General features: G+C 50.4%; 8 protein-coding genes across 8 annotated transcripts; 2 read left to right on the top strand and 6 right to left on the bottom strand.

Annotated features, from left to right (window-relative positions):
• Positions 1 to 1,955: 1,955 nt before the first annotated feature.
• N7516_000598 (uncharacterized protein) lies at positions 1,956 to 2,902 on the bottom strand (the record flags this gene model as incomplete). Its single annotated transcript, XM_057213320.1, has 3 exons — positions 1,956 to 2,282; positions 2,503 to 2,729; positions 2,869 to 2,902. 3 exons carry the CDS (start codon positions 2,900 to 2,902, stop codon positions 1,956 to 1,958), a joined length of 588 nt encoding a protein of 195 aa, XP_057075203.1.
• Positions 2,903 to 3,484: 582 nt separating this feature from the next.
• Positions 3,485 to 3,742, top strand: N7516_000599 (uncharacterized protein; the record flags this gene model as incomplete). The annotated part of the gene is made up of 1 exon (XM_057213321.1): positions 3,485 to 3,742. The coding sequence occupies one exon, from the start codon at positions 3,485 to 3,487 to the stop codon at positions 3,740 to 3,742; it is 258 nt and encodes an 85-aa protein (XP_057075204.1).
• An 871-nt stretch (positions 3,743 to 4,613) lies between these two features.
• On the bottom strand, positions 4,614 to 5,464 carry N7516_000600 (uncharacterized protein; the record flags this gene model as incomplete). Its single annotated transcript, XM_057213322.1, has 2 exons — positions 4,614 to 4,956; positions 5,019 to 5,464. 2 exons carry the CDS (start codon positions 5,462 to 5,464, stop codon positions 4,614 to 4,616), a joined length of 789 nt encoding a protein of 262 aa, XP_057075205.1.
• Positions 5,465 to 6,523: 1,059 nt separating this feature from the next.
• Positions 6,524 to 6,938, bottom strand: N7516_000601 (uncharacterized protein; the record flags this gene model as incomplete). Its single annotated transcript, XM_057213323.1, has 2 exons — positions 6,524 to 6,764; positions 6,865 to 6,938. 2 exons carry the CDS (start codon positions 6,936 to 6,938, stop codon positions 6,524 to 6,526), a joined length of 315 nt encoding a protein of 104 aa, XP_057075206.1.
• A 47-nt stretch (positions 6,939 to 6,985) lies between these two features.
• N7516_000602 (CENP-S family protein) lies at positions 6,986 to 7,508 on the bottom strand (the record flags this gene model as incomplete). The annotated part of the gene is made up of 4 exons (XM_057213324.1): positions 6,986 to 7,109; positions 7,212 to 7,245; positions 7,300 to 7,423; positions 7,476 to 7,508. 4 exons carry the CDS (start codon positions 7,506 to 7,508, stop codon positions 6,986 to 6,988), a joined length of 315 nt encoding a protein of 104 aa, XP_057075207.1.
• A 363-nt stretch (positions 7,509 to 7,871) lies between these two features.
• Positions 7,872 to 8,444, top strand: N7516_000603 (uncharacterized protein; the record flags this gene model as incomplete). The annotated part of the gene is made up of 1 exon (XM_057213325.1): positions 7,872 to 8,444. One exon carries the CDS (start codon positions 7,872 to 7,874, stop codon positions 8,442 to 8,444), a length of 573 nt encoding a protein of 190 aa, XP_057075208.1.
• A 385-nt stretch (positions 8,445 to 8,829) lies between these two features.
• Positions 8,830 to 12,463, bottom strand: N7516_000604 (DDB1/RSE1 family protein; the record flags this gene model as incomplete). Its single annotated transcript, XM_057213326.1, has 4 exons — positions 8,830 to 9,132; positions 9,188 to 9,634; positions 9,684 to 12,270; positions 12,369 to 12,463. 4 exons carry the CDS (start codon positions 12,461 to 12,463, stop codon positions 8,830 to 8,832), a joined length of 3,432 nt encoding a protein of 1,143 aa, XP_057075209.1.
• Positions 12,464 to 13,052: 589 nt separating this feature from the next.
• On the bottom strand, positions 13,053 to 15,202 carry cprA (NADPH--hemoprotein reductase cprA; the record flags this gene model as incomplete). Its single annotated transcript, XM_057213327.1, has 2 exons — positions 13,053 to 13,349; positions 13,412 to 15,202. 2 exons carry the CDS (start codon positions 15,200 to 15,202, stop codon positions 13,053 to 13,055), a joined length of 2,088 nt encoding a protein of 695 aa, XP_057075210.1.
• Between the last annotated feature and the right edge of the window lie 598 nt (positions 15,203 to 15,800).

Below are 15,800 nucleotides of genomic sequence, written 5' to 3' on the forward strand. Positions count from 1 at the left end.
TTAATACCTACAATCCTATCATCCTACCATCTTCTTTACAGCAATATTCAGGTGAATGCTTTGACCAGTATTCATTGAAAGAGACAAATGGTCCATGATTCCGGTGAATCAAACGCCCGACTGTAAGTGCAGGGTCATTTTATCAGTTTCTTGTGATTACACAGTTTCAAGATACTAACACAGTACTCTATATAAGACAGGTGATCTCGTGCGATACAACATGGATGGCTCGCACTACAATTCGGCAAGGTCACGGACTTGTGTCCCGAGGCCTTCATCCTCAGCGAGTCTAGGTGACGCCTGATGACATTCAGGCCGTCGCCAATCCTTTGGACTGGCCATAGTGGCAGCTGTCGACCTTGTGGCATACAAGGGACGGATCTCTATGGAACTTTCACCGTCTAATCTCTCAAGAGATCCTTGGAGAGTAAAGGAGACCAACGAACAAAAGGATCATGCTCAGCATTGATTTCCATCGCCTTCTAGTATGATACTACGAAGGAGCGATTAGGGCTCTGCAGGGGCTTACACAGTCTTGTCTATCGACGAGTGGCTTGAAGGGCAAACAAAAGGCTACGGACAAAAGGACAATTCTCAACATTCGCATTTCGCATACGCTCTACAATCTCTACTCCATGTTTCCTCCAAAGACTGTGTTTTCCCCGGCAAATCAGTCCCACCCCCGATCCATGTGGCACACGGCGCTCAGTATGCTAACATCGAGGCCTACGCTTCTGCGAGAAGCAATTCAATGGCATCCAAATTACTCCTGTCACGAAACATCTCGATCTATGTCATTTCTTGTCTCCTATGTTTGGAGCAGAAACAAGATCCGCTCTTTCAAGCCTTCTGCGGGCAATTTCCAGCAACATTCTCCAAGGCGAGCTGAGCAATATAATTGGGTACACAAACATGAACAGTTCACCAGCTGCAATCGCTTGCAGTTGACAAATTCTTCACTGCTTTGTTCAACAAAGTGACCATCTATGTATATCCGAATCGCGATTCGGATCGTACAAGCCATTAAATCCCCATAGAGGTGGCCGCCTTGGAATCATACGCCGCATCATGCATCATATCTTCAGGTTGTCGTTAAAATTGATGGGAGACTATACCAACAACCTCCCGACCGATACGCCAAACACTCCCCAGTCAGATATTTACTTGAAGCTGCCACCTTCCAAACGACTGACAAAATGGTTTGGTCACCACTCGGGTCGACCAGCGGTACAGCTTCCTAGAGATTTGCACCGCTGGTTTTGTGGCCTGTGTAATTTTCGTGCGGGATTTCTTCCAACTTCCACTGCAGAGAAGCCCCGGAGAGTTCTCTCGTCTGGCCCAGACCAGACCAGCGTCTGCTTTTGTTTGATTTCTTGACTACCTCCACGAAGAGTGCCCGACTCAGGACCCTTTCAACTTATAGCCTCTGTGTATAGGAGAGACACACAGGACATTTGGTACAACGCTCGTCGCCGTTGAAGCAGACAACCAGATTCGCTCTCTTCAACCTCCTGCGCGCATGTTACAAACGATCTTCTTGAATACTGCTTTAGTACTGAGCCTTCCACAATTCAAAAGTTTCGCCAAACGTCATCGAAATCGGACACAATATGTACCAAACACGCTTTGAAAGATTATGAAGCGCCAAAAATGGTGACTTGGGCGCTCCCTGCACTTTCGTACGGAGTTTCGAGGACAAATCATAAGATCCTGGTGCCTAGAAAGGCTGCCAGTTCTTATCTTGAGTCAATTTATGGAAAGCCCCGGCCGATGACTGACCTGCGTTCTTCCTCTGGTTGGAAATAGGCCCTTTCCCGGCCTCTTCTCGCTTCCAGTCAGAATTCCGGGAACAATCAGGGGACCTTGTACCTATAGATCTGCTCCGAGTCCTGGGGCATCGTTCGCCTCACGGTGCGGGGAATGAGTTCCGAGGACAAATCATAAGGTCCTGGTGCCTAGAAAGGCTGCCAGTTCTTATCTTGTGTCATTTTATGGAAAGCCCCGGCCGATGACTGACCTGCGTTCTTCCTCTGGTTGGAAATAGGCCCTTTCCCGGCCTCTTCTCGCTTCCAGTTAGAATTCCGGGAACAATCAGGGGACCTTGTACCTATAGAGTCTGCTCCGAGTCCTGGGGCATCGTTCGCCTCACGGTGCGGGTTCGAGGCTCCCAGTCCTAGAGCATCGTTCGCCTCGCGGTGTGGGGAATGAGTACCAGAGGGCAAATGTTTGGAGCATCGTTTGTCTGGAGCATCGCTCGCCTCACGGTGCGGGGAATGAAAAGTCTGGAGCATCGTTTGTCTGGAGTATCGCTCGCCTCACGGTGTGGGGAATGAGTACCAGAGGGCAAATGTTTGGAGCATCGTTTGTCTGGAGCATCGTTCGCCTCACGGTGTGGGGAATGAGTACTAGAGGGCAAATGTTTGGAGTATCGTTTGTCTGGAGCATCGTTCGCCTCACGGTGCGGGTTCGAGGCTCCTAGTCCTGGAGTATCGTTCGCCTTACGGTGTGGGGAATGAGTACCAGAGGACAAATGTCTGCTCCCAATTCTGGAGCATCGTTCGCCTCACGGTGTGGGGAATGAGTACCAGAGGGCAAATGTTTGGAGCATCGTTTGTCTGGAGCATCGTTCGCCTCACGGTGTGGGGAATGAGTACTAGAGGGCAAATGTTTGGAGTATCGTTTGTCTGGAGCATCGTTCGCCTCACGGTGCGGGTTCGAGGCTCCTAGTCCTGGAGTATCGTTCGCCTTACGGTGTGGGGAATGAGTACCAGAGGACAAATGTCTGCTCCCAATTCTGGAGCATCGTTCGCCTCACGGTGCGGGGAATGAGTACTAGAGGGCAAATGTCTAGAGCATCGCTTGCCTTACGGTGCGGGGAATGAGGCTCCCAGTCCTGCAGCATCGTTTGTCTGGAGTATCGCTCGCCTCACGGTGCGGTGCTGGGAATGAGCACTAGAGGGCAAATGTTTGGAGCATCGCTCGCCTCACGGTGTGGGGAATGAGCACCGGAGGGCAAATGTTTGGAGCATCGTTCGCCTCACGGTGCGGGGAATGAGGCTCCCAGTCCTAGAGCATCGCTCGCCTCACGGTGTGGGGAATGAGCACCAGAGGGCAAATGTCTGGAGCATCGTTCGCCTCACGGTGCGGGTTCGAGGCTCCTATTCCTGGAGTATCGTTCGCCTTACGGTGTGGGGAATGAGCACTAGAGGGCAAATGTTTGGAGCATCGTTCGCCTCACGGTGTGGGGAATGAGGCTCCTAGTCCTGGAGCATCGCTCGCCTCACGGTGCGGTGCTGGGAATGAGTACCAGAGGGCAAATGTCTGGAGCATCGTTCGCCTCACGGTGCGGTGCTAGGAATGAGTACCAGAGAGCAAATGTCTGGAGCATCGCTCGCCTCACGGTGCGGGGAATGAAAAGTCTGGAGCATCGTTTGTCTGGAGTATCGCTCGCCTCACGGTGTGGGGAATGAGCACCAGAGGGCAAATGTCTGGAGCATCGTTTGTCTGGAGTATCGCTCGCCTCACGGTGTGGGGAATGAGCACCGGAGGGCAAATGTCTGGAGCATCGTTCGCCTCACGGTGCGGTGCTGGGAATGAGTACCAGAGGGCAAATGTCTGGAGCATCGTTTGTCTGGAGTATCGCTCGCCTCACGGTGTGGGGAATGAGCACCGGAGGGCAAATGTCTGGAGCATCGTTCGCCTCACGGTGCAGAGAAAGAGTACCAGAGGACAAATCTTGTGAGCTTGGGTTCTAGGATTGTCTGTTTCCACGCCCATGATGGGCGTTGAAGATGGAAAAGCCATGTGCCAGTGTCGCTCAGAATCTCCCCGCAGATAATAGGTTCTTTCAAGGGAACTGTTACACATCAAATCCCAATCGCTAAAGGAGATTGACAACAGCCATTCCATCTATATTGCACATTACATGACGTTGGACGAGCTCGTTGGCGAGAACCGGGAAATTTTAAAAAGGGACAAAATTATGTATTTGTACGTAAAGCAACAAAAACCGTTGGATTGCCAAGCGTTACTCCATGATATCCAAATATCTAGTGTCCTTAGTTACTTCCTCCTATGTTGCATTGATCCACTTCATATCATTCAATTTATTGCCCTTCACATAAGCTTCCGTTCTAGTATATTATGCAGATAATACATACGAAGCTGTTATCGTCTTCTTAACGTGTTTACAAGGTATGATTGGTTAGCCAACCCATGACATTTGTTGCCCACATGAGCGAATCCGGTATGTTGCCATATATTGACGCATGCGGAAAGTGAGGCAGAATGCCATTGTCGCATGTTACGTCTAGGACCATGAAGTTCAAATCTAGAGTAGACCCCCGACGAGGCTACGGAACTGTAGAAAAATATTGATAAAGCAGTATATTGATTAATATTAAAAAACGTGACCAGCTAGTCTCGAAAGACCCAAGTATGCTCGCCAGATATCCTCCATCATATTGTACAATCCAATCTAATCACAAACATAGCAGTGGTATCTTGGCTCTCAAATAACACAAAAGGGTCATAGAATCATTGACCAGCGCAAGAGCACCAGTCCAGTCAGACGAAGGTACTCGGAAAAACAGCAAGTATCCTACACCGGCAACCTAGATGTTGCCGGTGTACGCTGAATTACCATAGCCATAACTACCTGGAGCCGGGGCAGCAGCCTGACCATTGGCGGTGTTCTTGTTTTTACCCCAAGAGTTGAACCATCCCTTCTCGACCTTAGGCTCGGCACCCATCTCGACGTCATGTGGGGTTGGGTGGCCGGGCAGGGCATCGGCGCCGCCGACGGCGCCAGCTTCGGGGTTGTTCTTGTTACGGCGCCAGAAGGCCTTGCGGCTACCGTGGGTGTAGCCGTTAGTGGGCGAGGGACCGAAACGCTTCTCGCGCTTGTGGTGGCGGGCGAGAAGGACTTGGAAGAGGATGGAAATCAAGTAGAAGAAGCTAGACGATAAGTTAGTATAGTTCAAATAACACTGATTAACAGTAATCCATGATCAACTTACATTCCGATAATCGCCACTGCGAAAACGACCTTTTCCAGTTTGCAAGACATGCCGAATTTCAGACCCTTGGAAACGGTGTCATCGTCGGCGTTGCCCGTGCCCATTGGTGTGTCCACTGTTCCGGTACATTGGCCAACACCATCGCGAGTTAGGATGGCGATGGCGACCATCGCACCCACAAAGCACACGTCCAGGGCAACACCCAGGAATGCAAAGAAGGCTACACCACCCAGGCAGCAGGTGAAAATGATGCCTAGCAGACTGTAGGCGGTTGCTGCACCTGCTAAGCCTTCAACGGCCTTGATCCATGTCGCGATGGATTGGTCATTCCTGGTCAAGACCGCCAAGAAATATGAGAAAATTCCCAGAATGACGGCAGCATCAAGGAACTGCAGAACACGCAGACCGAGGTTGAAAAACCGGAGGATTACCCCGCCGGCTCCCATACTGTATAAGAAGTAGTGGTTTGTTTTGTGGGGTACGGAGTATAAAGGTGACTAGTAAAGACCGTGAGGTCAAGGGGAGAATATAAGAAAGAAACTCAGGCAACAGGATTTGAGCGAGTTATAAGGGAGCAAGATAAATTGACGATCAGTGGATGGCGGGCGGCACTGTTGCACGTCGATCCTGGGAGAAGCTCTCAGCTCAATGGTCCGCGTCCGCGCCACACTCTAAATGACCCCATAAGGCCCCACTTGGTGATGTCAGTTCCATGGATTGGCTTACTACGTAGGTTCCACCTAACTATCTCCGGTTAGAGCATTTGCCACCCTGTCATGTGAAGAAAGAAATAAAAATAAATAACTGTCCCAGCCACATTGCCAAGACTTCAACATTGCATCTGTCTACGATGACCCTTACACTTTAAATTATCCATACATTGTTTTATTCTGCAGTATAGAAATTCTTGCTGTTTATATTTCCGTGTACTCCAACATTCTCGTTATCAACTGTTGTTGGGCGACTCTCTTTGAACACCACCGATGCGACCTATTATCGAAGTTTCTTGACATAAAGTTAGAAAAAGATATAATAACCTGAAACTAGCGCTGCTTAAGCAATAGTGTAAAGTAGTTTAATACTCTTCTATGCGAGACATGCCTTCCATATACCACTACTAGTATCATCCCGTTCACCGACACGGGCTACTTTCCCAGTCCCTTCAAGTAACCTAACTATGTAACTTACCTACCATTGATCCTTACATGTGGCTGTGTTGTACCGCCGTGAGTACAAAGCATGGCGGCTAGAGTCCATTGTACAAACCCGCCACGTTGAAAATGACGTATACACCCACTCCACTGGGCCTTCTGTGCCACGTTTGCTGCGAGTACAAACATTACAAACATTCGAAGTACGGGATATTTAAGATTAAAATTGGGTCTGCCGCGTATGGAATGGTATATCATCGGGGTAATCAGAGAGAGAGATGGTCCAACAGGGATGAGGGGGATTGAAACAAATATCTGCTCAGATCGTAGGCTGCGATCCGACATAACTTCGGGCTAGCCCGTGTCTCCCACATAAGCTGCTGGCCAGAGGAACCAGAGGAACCACGGGTACATTCGTCCACGGGTGATCCCGATCTGGATAAAGAGGCTGGTATCGCCCCGGACAAGGGGGGCCTTGTGGACAAGGCATATCATATCGAACCAATGTAGGTCGTAGTGTGGCATCACCGCCACAGTGCAGAAGCTTGGGCTGGTTGATGCCTGCGTAAAAGCGCTGTACAAATCGAGCAAGCTTCTTGGAGAAAAGTCAGAAATATGATCATCAATACAAGATACCCACTGTCTAGAGATGTCTTTTAACAATGAATTATGTTGGAATCTCACGTTTCACTCACATTTTTCTTCGTTTGGGAATCCCGGGATTAAGGGCGGGCGATGCAACCCTCGGCAATGGCCCATGAGACTGCATGGTAGTTGACGGGGTCTTCTTATCGAACCCGGCTGACAGCCCACCGTTCAGGAGTCTTCCGGACGTTGCTTCTCTTGTTCAATGAAAGCACGGAGAATCGAATCCAGTCCTTCGTTACGACGAGCGAGTAGCATCACGTCGGACACATTGACGGTAGATCTCCCTGCGTGTCTAGATCATAAATGAGGTTAGTACACTTCTTGTTAGTAGTAATATCCTACGGGAATAATAGGAAGAATCTGCTACTCATTCGCAGCAATAGTGCCTACTTACTTCGCAAAGGATTCTAGATCCTGGCTGATCGTCTCTGCGAATAATTAGTTACAAGGACACAAAGCTGGGAACTTGATATAAAACATACCTATTTGAGCCCAAACCATCTCTGTCAACGCACCGATGAACTGCGGAGTGGCATTGACGCCTAACTTGATAGTCTCCTCATCCACGATCTTGCCAATGGATAACCACAGCGCGGATTTCAAGCGCTACAAAAGAGAGAGTTAGCCAAGCATAAGACAGCATCTTACTAGCACTGACCTCCTCCAGACTAGCCTTTTCAGTCTGCTCCATGGTGGTGAGATAGTGCAAGACAACAAGCCGAGCGCGTCCCTATATAAAACGAATGAGATCTGATTGGCCAACGACGCGTCCGCGGATTAACGGCTAATCCGGCACATAGACCACGCTAAACCCAAAACAATTTGCGGGAGCCGCGGAATATCGAAGAAGCGTAAAGCAATGGCAGATCCCGTCAATTAATCCCTCAATTCCTAATCTTTCATAAACCCTCTCTACACCTCTGACTGTCACCTTCTACAACCTCCCACCCTGTTCCGCGGGAAGCCACCGAGCTCCAGTCTCCCCCTTCAAACCCTCCAGCCAAAACCAAACCCAAAAGATCCCAAAAAAAACCAACCTGGTTAATCATCCACCATGTCCACGCCCCAGGCAGACCTAAGTGAAAAGGCCGCAGAAGCCGCCAATGATTTCTTCGCCCAGTTGTACGCCTTCTTCGAGTTGGTTGTCACCCGCTTCTTCAAAAATGGCTACGCCTCCATCGCGCAAATGAGCGGCAAGCGCTGGACCAAAGTCATCGGCAGCGTTATCTTCTACCTACTTATCCGGCCGTACATTGAGAAGACGTTTAAATGGATGCACGACCGCGACCGTCGCAAGGAGAAGGAGCAGCGCGAGAAGGAGAAGGCGCAGTTCGGCAAAGTGAAGGTGTCGCCCAACTCGCTGCGTGCTGGTGGCGATGGTGGAAAGGGCAAAGTCCTTGGTGAAGTCGATAACACGGAAGATGAGCTTGAGGATGAGGAGGATCTTATGGCTGCTGCTAGTGGTGTTCCAGAGTGGAATGATATGGCCCGCAAGCGTCAGAAGAATTATATCAAGCGTGTGAAGAAGGATCAGCGCGCTGAGGATTTGAGTCGGGATCAGATTATGGAACTGTTGGATTGGAGTGAGGAGGAGGAGGTTGATGTCAAGGTCAAGAAGGATCTATGAGATTTGGGTCGTCTTGGGTCTTGGGTCTTGAGTTGTTCTTGTGTGTGTGCATTGCATGGTCGATGGGGTTTTTGCTTCTTTGTAACTTTTATTAGTAGATTCCAATTTAATAGGACCTTCACGGCCCCTCTAGCTTTTAAGTGAATTTTATGAATCCTCGTAGCAACTGCTTTTAAGAACTCTTTATCTTGCACGGGAAGGTATACTTGGAAGTCATAAATCTACTATTTTCACCTAAACCATGCATCCAATCCGGTCATATCCGAGCCAGAACTTTTATCCTGGTCTCTTCTAAAGACTAGCCATCGTCGCATCTTATCTGTATTCATGAACAGTTCGTAACATGTCGCCAATGCCCCAAAAGAAATAGGTACCTCACAAGAGATCAGTGAAGTCTCCGCAAGGCCTCAATCATCCTTTTAACCTCCCCAACGTCTGAGGAACCAATGTCCTGCACAATCTCCTCTTGCATGCTTGGTGTGCAGTTCAAGAACTGTTCAATGAGCTCGCCGTCCACGAACCGGTACGGTGCCTCGGCACTGCGCACCATGGTTCTGAAGCTGCGGAACTTGTCGAATGACAAGTCACCCAATGAGTTGACCTTTTTGGAAAGAGAAGCTTGCAGGGTCATGAGGAAATCTTGATGGTCGGGGTTAATAACGGCGAAGAGGAAAATTGAGCCCTCCACCTTTGAGTAGGTTAGTAAATGAGCCTTTCACGCCGGTCAATTGGGATGGACTTACTGTTGCCATGAACGCCCGCGGTGTCACCGTAACACTGGAAAGCTGGGGGATATTGACTGGTCGGATACGATTGACCATCTCCCCTAGTGAGATTTCGCTAGTAGGAATCAGCCTGTGTTTGTCCTGTGCGGTGACACCATTCTCATTTCGTGAGAGAACGATGAGGTTTCCTTCCGCATCGCTTTGGAGGAATGTCTCGTCACCAACACAGGCAATTGCTGTACTCCAGACGGTTTGATAGTGACGACCGACTTCGGTCAGCTTGGCGGGTTCCCCAGCGTGGCCCGGTGTATACCTGACAAGGCAAAGACTCTTCATGAGATCTGACACTGCGATTAGGTTGTCGACGACTGTTACGTCCACTGGTGCGGTGGAGGTCCGGTATGCAGCGAGCTTCTCGAGTTTCATCGGTCCAACGTTATTGATTCTGATTCTATACACAACGACCTGGATATTGTTAATAGAGGGTTCAAATATACATTCCATGAGTACTCACAGTCTTAACAAGTGCCGCAACAACACAATCGTCCATCATAGCTAGAGCCCGACAGGCGCCCATAACCGGCAGCTCGGCGACCTGGCTCAGCTTGCGGCCGTGGTCGACTTCCAGAATGAGGATCCGCCCGCGGATCGATTCCTCCTGTTCTTCGTCTGCGAATGCCGTGCCGACAACAAATCGGTCCTTCATGATCTCCTTTCCATTATCATCTTTTCCTGCCGGGAGCTCAGCGCGAACTACACTCTCCACCAGTTCGTCAGGGCCCAGTTCCAACGCATCAAGACGCCGGAACATGATCTCATCAGCAAGGACAAAGTGGCTCTTGACAACCTCGGCGCCATTCTCGAGCTTGCGATCAATCGTGCCAATTCCAAATGCCTTCTCTGAAGGGGAGTATGCAACACGGCGGACAGTCGAACCCATTGGTAACGTTTGAATTTGGGTTGTGCGCTCTCTGTCAACCAGCGCGATCTTCAACTCTTTCTCACTTGCGACAGCGATAGAATCTGGGAATGCCTCTGCGTTCAAATGGCATACTCGTGTTGCGCCCTCTGAGTTTACTGCAGAATAGATGATCCGGCCTTCAGAGCCGTAGATCAGGCTGGGATTCTCGCAGGTAGCGAAGACGTTGTATAGGCCATCACCCTTGGGGAGTTTCTTGAATGTGGGCTGCTCGGAGCCAAGGACCAGCTTGTTCATCTCACTTAGCGAGTAGTCTGCTGGGTTTAGTGAGAATGTAATGACGCAGCCATCGGCCATGGATATGAAGAGGGTAGGCTGGCTGTCTGCGAGCACTTCAGCTACAAGAACTGATCGAGGGAAGCTCTCCCCGGTAGGGCCTAGGGATTTTGTCTGAAGAGAAGCGCAGTCCTTAATATCCAGTATTGACACCTTGGCTGATTGGGGGAAGCCTGCGATGAATACACCCGTTGGCGTCGATGGGACAGTAAGTCCAGAGATTTGCTGGTCAGCGCCGAGATCCTTCTGCGCGATGATTTGGACATTGTCCCTGATATCAAAGGACGCCACAATTTGGCCACTAACAACGAGAACTAGGTTGTCCTCATTGGCCGACACGGCAGTGATCAGCTTCCGGTCCTGAGGCGCCCATTCAAATGTTATCATTCCACTTTCTAGATCAGCCACAAGCACTCGTTGTTCTGTGACCTGAAGAATACGGCCACCTTGAAGTTTTGTGGCGAGAAGAGTACATTCCGTGAGTGAAAGCCCCAGGAAGTTTTCCAACTCTTCAACTTCGCCGTCAGGACTAAACTGGAACACACGCGTTTCGTCAACAAATGTAACAATGAGCGTATCCAAAAAGTCGTCCTTGCTTTGAGTCTGCAGTCCCCACATATCAGTGATGTGTTCCATTTCTCCCAACACACCTAACTCTTCCATGCCAACACCACTGCGCACACTGCGTAATGTCCCGTCGTCGAAGGCACCAGAACCCGTCACAATTCGGGCCTGGCCGGACGAAAACTCATGCGTTTGGCTCTCATTTGTACGGTTCCCAAGGTCCATAATAGTGAAGTCGAGGATCGGTGCGATGTTAGACAATGTCTGAACGACCTCAAACGAGCTTCCATCGAGCCGAAGGACTTGTGAGTCGCCATGATGCGAGCCAACAAACACCATGCCTCCACCGAGATAGACTAACACCGATGCACGAGCCGTCTTACCCAGATCCTCGAGTTTCCAGTCATCGATTTCGCCCAAGTTGTTCAGTATGAAAGACAGGAAGAATAGCCTCCCATAGTCATCAGCCAACAGCCACCGTTGGCTATCAACCTTCTCCCAGGCCACAAAGACTGTCGCCTCCTCTAGATGCCGCGTAATCACGTCATTCGCATTATCGTCGATGTACTTGATCGACGTCTCTCCAAGCACAATGAGACCGCCCAACGGAGCCGGGATAGGGATAAGATGCGATGATCCAAGATCAAGCTCCTGTCCAAATTCACCCCCCTCCAACTTCTGCACCTCCGTGAAAGTAGCATCTGCCGAAGTCCCCGAAGTTCCCGGCGTGAAATCCAACTCACGGATTCGAAGTCGCACCTTCTGCTGATTATCTTCGTAGAGAAGTGCAAACCAGGGATTCGATTCTGAATGCAAGAAAGCGGAGGATCGAACGAAAAGCTCGTCGATGCGGGATGTAGTCGGCTTATCAAGTTCACCCACCTGCAGCGGCTGGTCAGCCTGGGTCCCTGCCATCGACATCCGGCCTCTTTTCTTCGTCGGCTGCACGATCGGCACGACAACAATTACGCCCTCGTATACTTCCAGCGTCATGAACCGTCCCGTGGGATCGATCAGACATCGTGGTGCGCATTGGGACTCCCGAGATGAGGGCTCGGCGATGTCGACGCACGTGCGCGCTGTTTTGATATCGTTTGATTCGCGGTCCCATTTTATCGTAAAATAATTGTACTGGTCTGTGCCGACGAAGAGGTGATCGGTTGGCGAGTTCGTTGGTGCGGGTAGGCGCGCGAGCATAGTAACCCGCGCATTCAGAGCACGAGTCACGGTCAGGACGATCCCATCCGGAGTAAGTGTATAGAATTCGAGGCGACAGGCTTTTCTGTGGATTCGTAGGAGGGTTAGCTGTCGTTTTCGTCGTCACCGGGGGAGGGAGAGGTCGGCTTGGGTTCCGTAGCTTTGCCGGAGGATGGGACTCACGCTGTGACTAGGCACTCTTCGTCCGGAGAGAAAAAGTTGAGCTTGACTGCATGACGAATGCTGCTTGCCCGGTGGATGGGCACGACATAGGCCATCGTAGTTCAATAGCCCGCGGTATCGGACAGCGCGGAGCTGGTTGGGCTTGAGGTTTACCACCCTACGGGGATGGGATTATGTCCAAGAGTAAGAGGTACAGGGGATTGGTATGGCGAAGACTGATGGCGCTGAATTATGGGCTGCACATATCTCTAAATCAACTCTTGTTGATGCAGGGATTGCTTGGTCGGTGTAGCGGGGGGGAGGAAGATATGGGAGAAGTCGAGGTTCCCGTGCAAATGACGTCTAAAGTCCGCGCTTACAGCCGAAAGCATCCATACAGGCGTTCATAGTTCCAATTGAGTAAATCATTTTACGCATGAATATAAGGCTTCCGATTTGAAAGGAGAAGAAATTTTAAATTCTTTTTAAATTCACAGGTCTAAAACCCCGCCCAGGCGACAGCCCATAGCTAACAAACTCAGGGTCCTCAAACATGAGGCCCATGCTAGGGAAACATGCAGCGCGAATGAAACAGAAAGGCGTATCGTATCGAACAAAAAAAGTATCGAACAAAAAATGGTAATATATAGTCACGATCATCTAGGTATTGTTGCAAGTGCAAATCAGTGTTCATCAATCATGAAATCATGACCAGACGTCCTCCTGGTAGCTACCGCTGCTACGCATGTGCTTGACCATCTCCTCGCCCTTCTCGGCAGGCAAACCCCGTTGCTGGGCAATAATGTGGCCAAGGACCAGATTGACCTCACGGGCCATGTTGGCAGCATCACCGCAGACGTAGAAGTTGGCCTTTTGCTTGAGGAGCTCGCTGACGAGCTCGGCGTTCTCCTTCAGACGGTGCTGGACGTAAACCTTCTCGGATCCCTCGCGGGAGAAGGCAGTAATAATCTTCAGGGAGTCGCCCATTTGATCTTGGAAGGTCTGAAGAGATTATGTCAGTCTAAAGGTTCGTATTTGGAGTGTAAGGGAGTTGTTGTTCATACCTTGAATTCATCCTTGTAGAGGAAGTCCTCGTTGCTCTTGCGGCATCCAAAGAACAAAAGCGTTGTGCCAACCTTTTCTCCCTTGGCAGCAAGAGCAGCACGTTCCTGGATGAAGCCACGGAAGGGTGCCACACCAGTACCAGGGCCAACCATGATGATAGGCTTGGAGGGGTCGGAAGGCAATTTAAAGTTGGAGTGACGAACGTGGACAGGTACGTGAATACCATCGTACTTGTTGCGAGGACCGTTGATCGAGTAAGTCAGGCCGTGAGGATCGGGAGATGGGTCACCGTTCTGCTTCTGCTTAAGAGCCAAGAGGTAGTTGGTGGTGACACCCTTGACAATGTGCGAAGCACCCGGCAGACGAACAGACTCGACGACAGCGGTGATGCTGATCTTATCCTTTTGAACTAGAGATGACGAAGAGATAGAGTAGTACCGGGGCTGAAGCTTATTGAGACCTTCAATGAGCAGCGAGAAAGGAACGGCAGCGAACGGCTTAGAAGTGATGCTTTGGAGCGCTTGGGCAATCGTGAAGCACTGGTTAGTGATCTTCTCGTGGAAGTAATCCTTGTCGTTACCCAAGCGGACAATCTCGGTTTTGCTCTCCTCATCGGGGGCAAAAGCAGCAAGAGTCGAGACAAACTGACGGGAGACGGGGGCGCACACTTCCATGTAGTAGCGGACAGCGGCATCATAGGTGGTTGGGGTGGGAATAGGGACCTTGGCGGTAACATCGATACCCTTGACATTGATCACCGAGTGGCGCTTCTCCTCAATACCAAAGACCTGAAGGAAACGATCAACTTCGGTGCCAGCGTTGGTGGGCCAGATAGCGATGTGATCACCAGTCTGGTAGCTGAGGTTGCTACCAGCGATGCTGATTTCCATGTGCAGACAGTTACGGTCCTTGACAGTGAACAGTTCCGAGGATTCGACAATCGGGGCAATGTAGGGGTTATGTGCGGTGAATGGGCCCTTAGCGCGACCTTCGCGGTGGGACGCAGTGGGCTCACCCAGATAGACGGACTCCTCGTCGGGAGATTTCTCATCATCCTCGTCAACGGAGAATACAGCTTCGTAGACAGCTTCACGTTCCTGGAGATTCATAGCCTCCGACAGAGCAGCCCACATGGGCTCCTTCCAGGCCAGGAAATCCTCCTCCATGGTTCCGGCGCCATCGTCACCCTCACCAGCAGTTCCAATGCGCTGCGCACCAAGTTTGGTCAGAGCAGTATCAACCTGACGGACCATAGCGTTGTAATGTTCATAAGTATTGTTTCCCAGGCCGAATGTGACATACTTCAACGAGGACAGAGGCTTGTCGTCGGCCGAGGCGCCACCCTCGAAGGCGACGTCCTCACCGGTGAAAAATTGGTAGAACTCCACGGCGTTGTCGGTGGGCTCACCCTCGCCGTAGGTAGCCAGCACGAAGAATGCGACCTTGTCATCGGGGAATTTGTCCAGGTTCTCGTAGTCATAGTCCTCAATATCAGCGACCATAGTCTTCAGTCCGAAGCGCTGAGAACCTTCCTTGGCGAGTCGAGATGCGTAATCCTCTGCAGTACCAGTCTGGGAGCCGTAGAAGATAACACAGTTCTTGCTTGTCTCATCCATCTTCTCCACGATGTCGCGAGTTTTGCCGCTCTTAGCGGCTCCATTGAGGGTACTGGCCGAGGAGGCATATGGATCTTTGGGAACGGCCCAGTAGCTACCCTTGGTGAAGTAGGCAACACTACCCACCAAGAGGGCCACCAAGACGACCAAGTCGAGTGTATCCAGTTGGGCCATATTGGTACGTGGTGCGTATCTCGCGGGAACAGGGGCGGGGGGTGTTTGTTGTGGCGCGAATTCCCGCCGAGAATTGGTTGAATGTGTTCCAAGGGCCAGAATCAGAATAGCAAACACAAAAGTAGTCAAGGAATAAAAGTAAAACTTAGGCAAGTATGCCCCCCAACAGAGAGCCCTAGAATGGGAGTTGTATGTTGTACAAGATAGAAAGAAGAAGAGAGAAGCCAACAGGTGGTCTGATCCACCCGGTACTGCAGTTTCCGAGCTGTGGATCTTCACGGGCAAATCTCACCGCTGTCTGCTTACGTTGGGAAGTCCTCGACAGAAGTACATATAAAAAGTACTGTAGGAACAAGACTTTGGAGGAAATAGAATATATATATAAAGAAGAAAATGGGGGGAGAAAAAAAAATTTAAGAAAGACACTCAGACACTCAGACCACCCAAGCCCTTAAGTAGATTTATATATGAATGTGAATAATGTGGGGGAATGGCCGTGGGCAAATTAATTCATCGGAAGCAATTATCGGCCACCAAGTACAACATACGTTCTAGCCGTTCCCCACGGCAGTTTTCCATCAAAATGTGTCTTCCCCGA

This window comes from Penicillium verrucosum, assembly GCF_028828655.1.
Source record: "Penicillium verrucosum strain IBT 35672 chromosome Unknown utg000001l_segment0_segment0, whole genome shotgun sequence".
Lineage (NCBI taxonomy): Eukaryota > Fungi > Ascomycota > Eurotiomycetes > Eurotiales > Aspergillaceae > Penicillium > Penicillium verrucosum.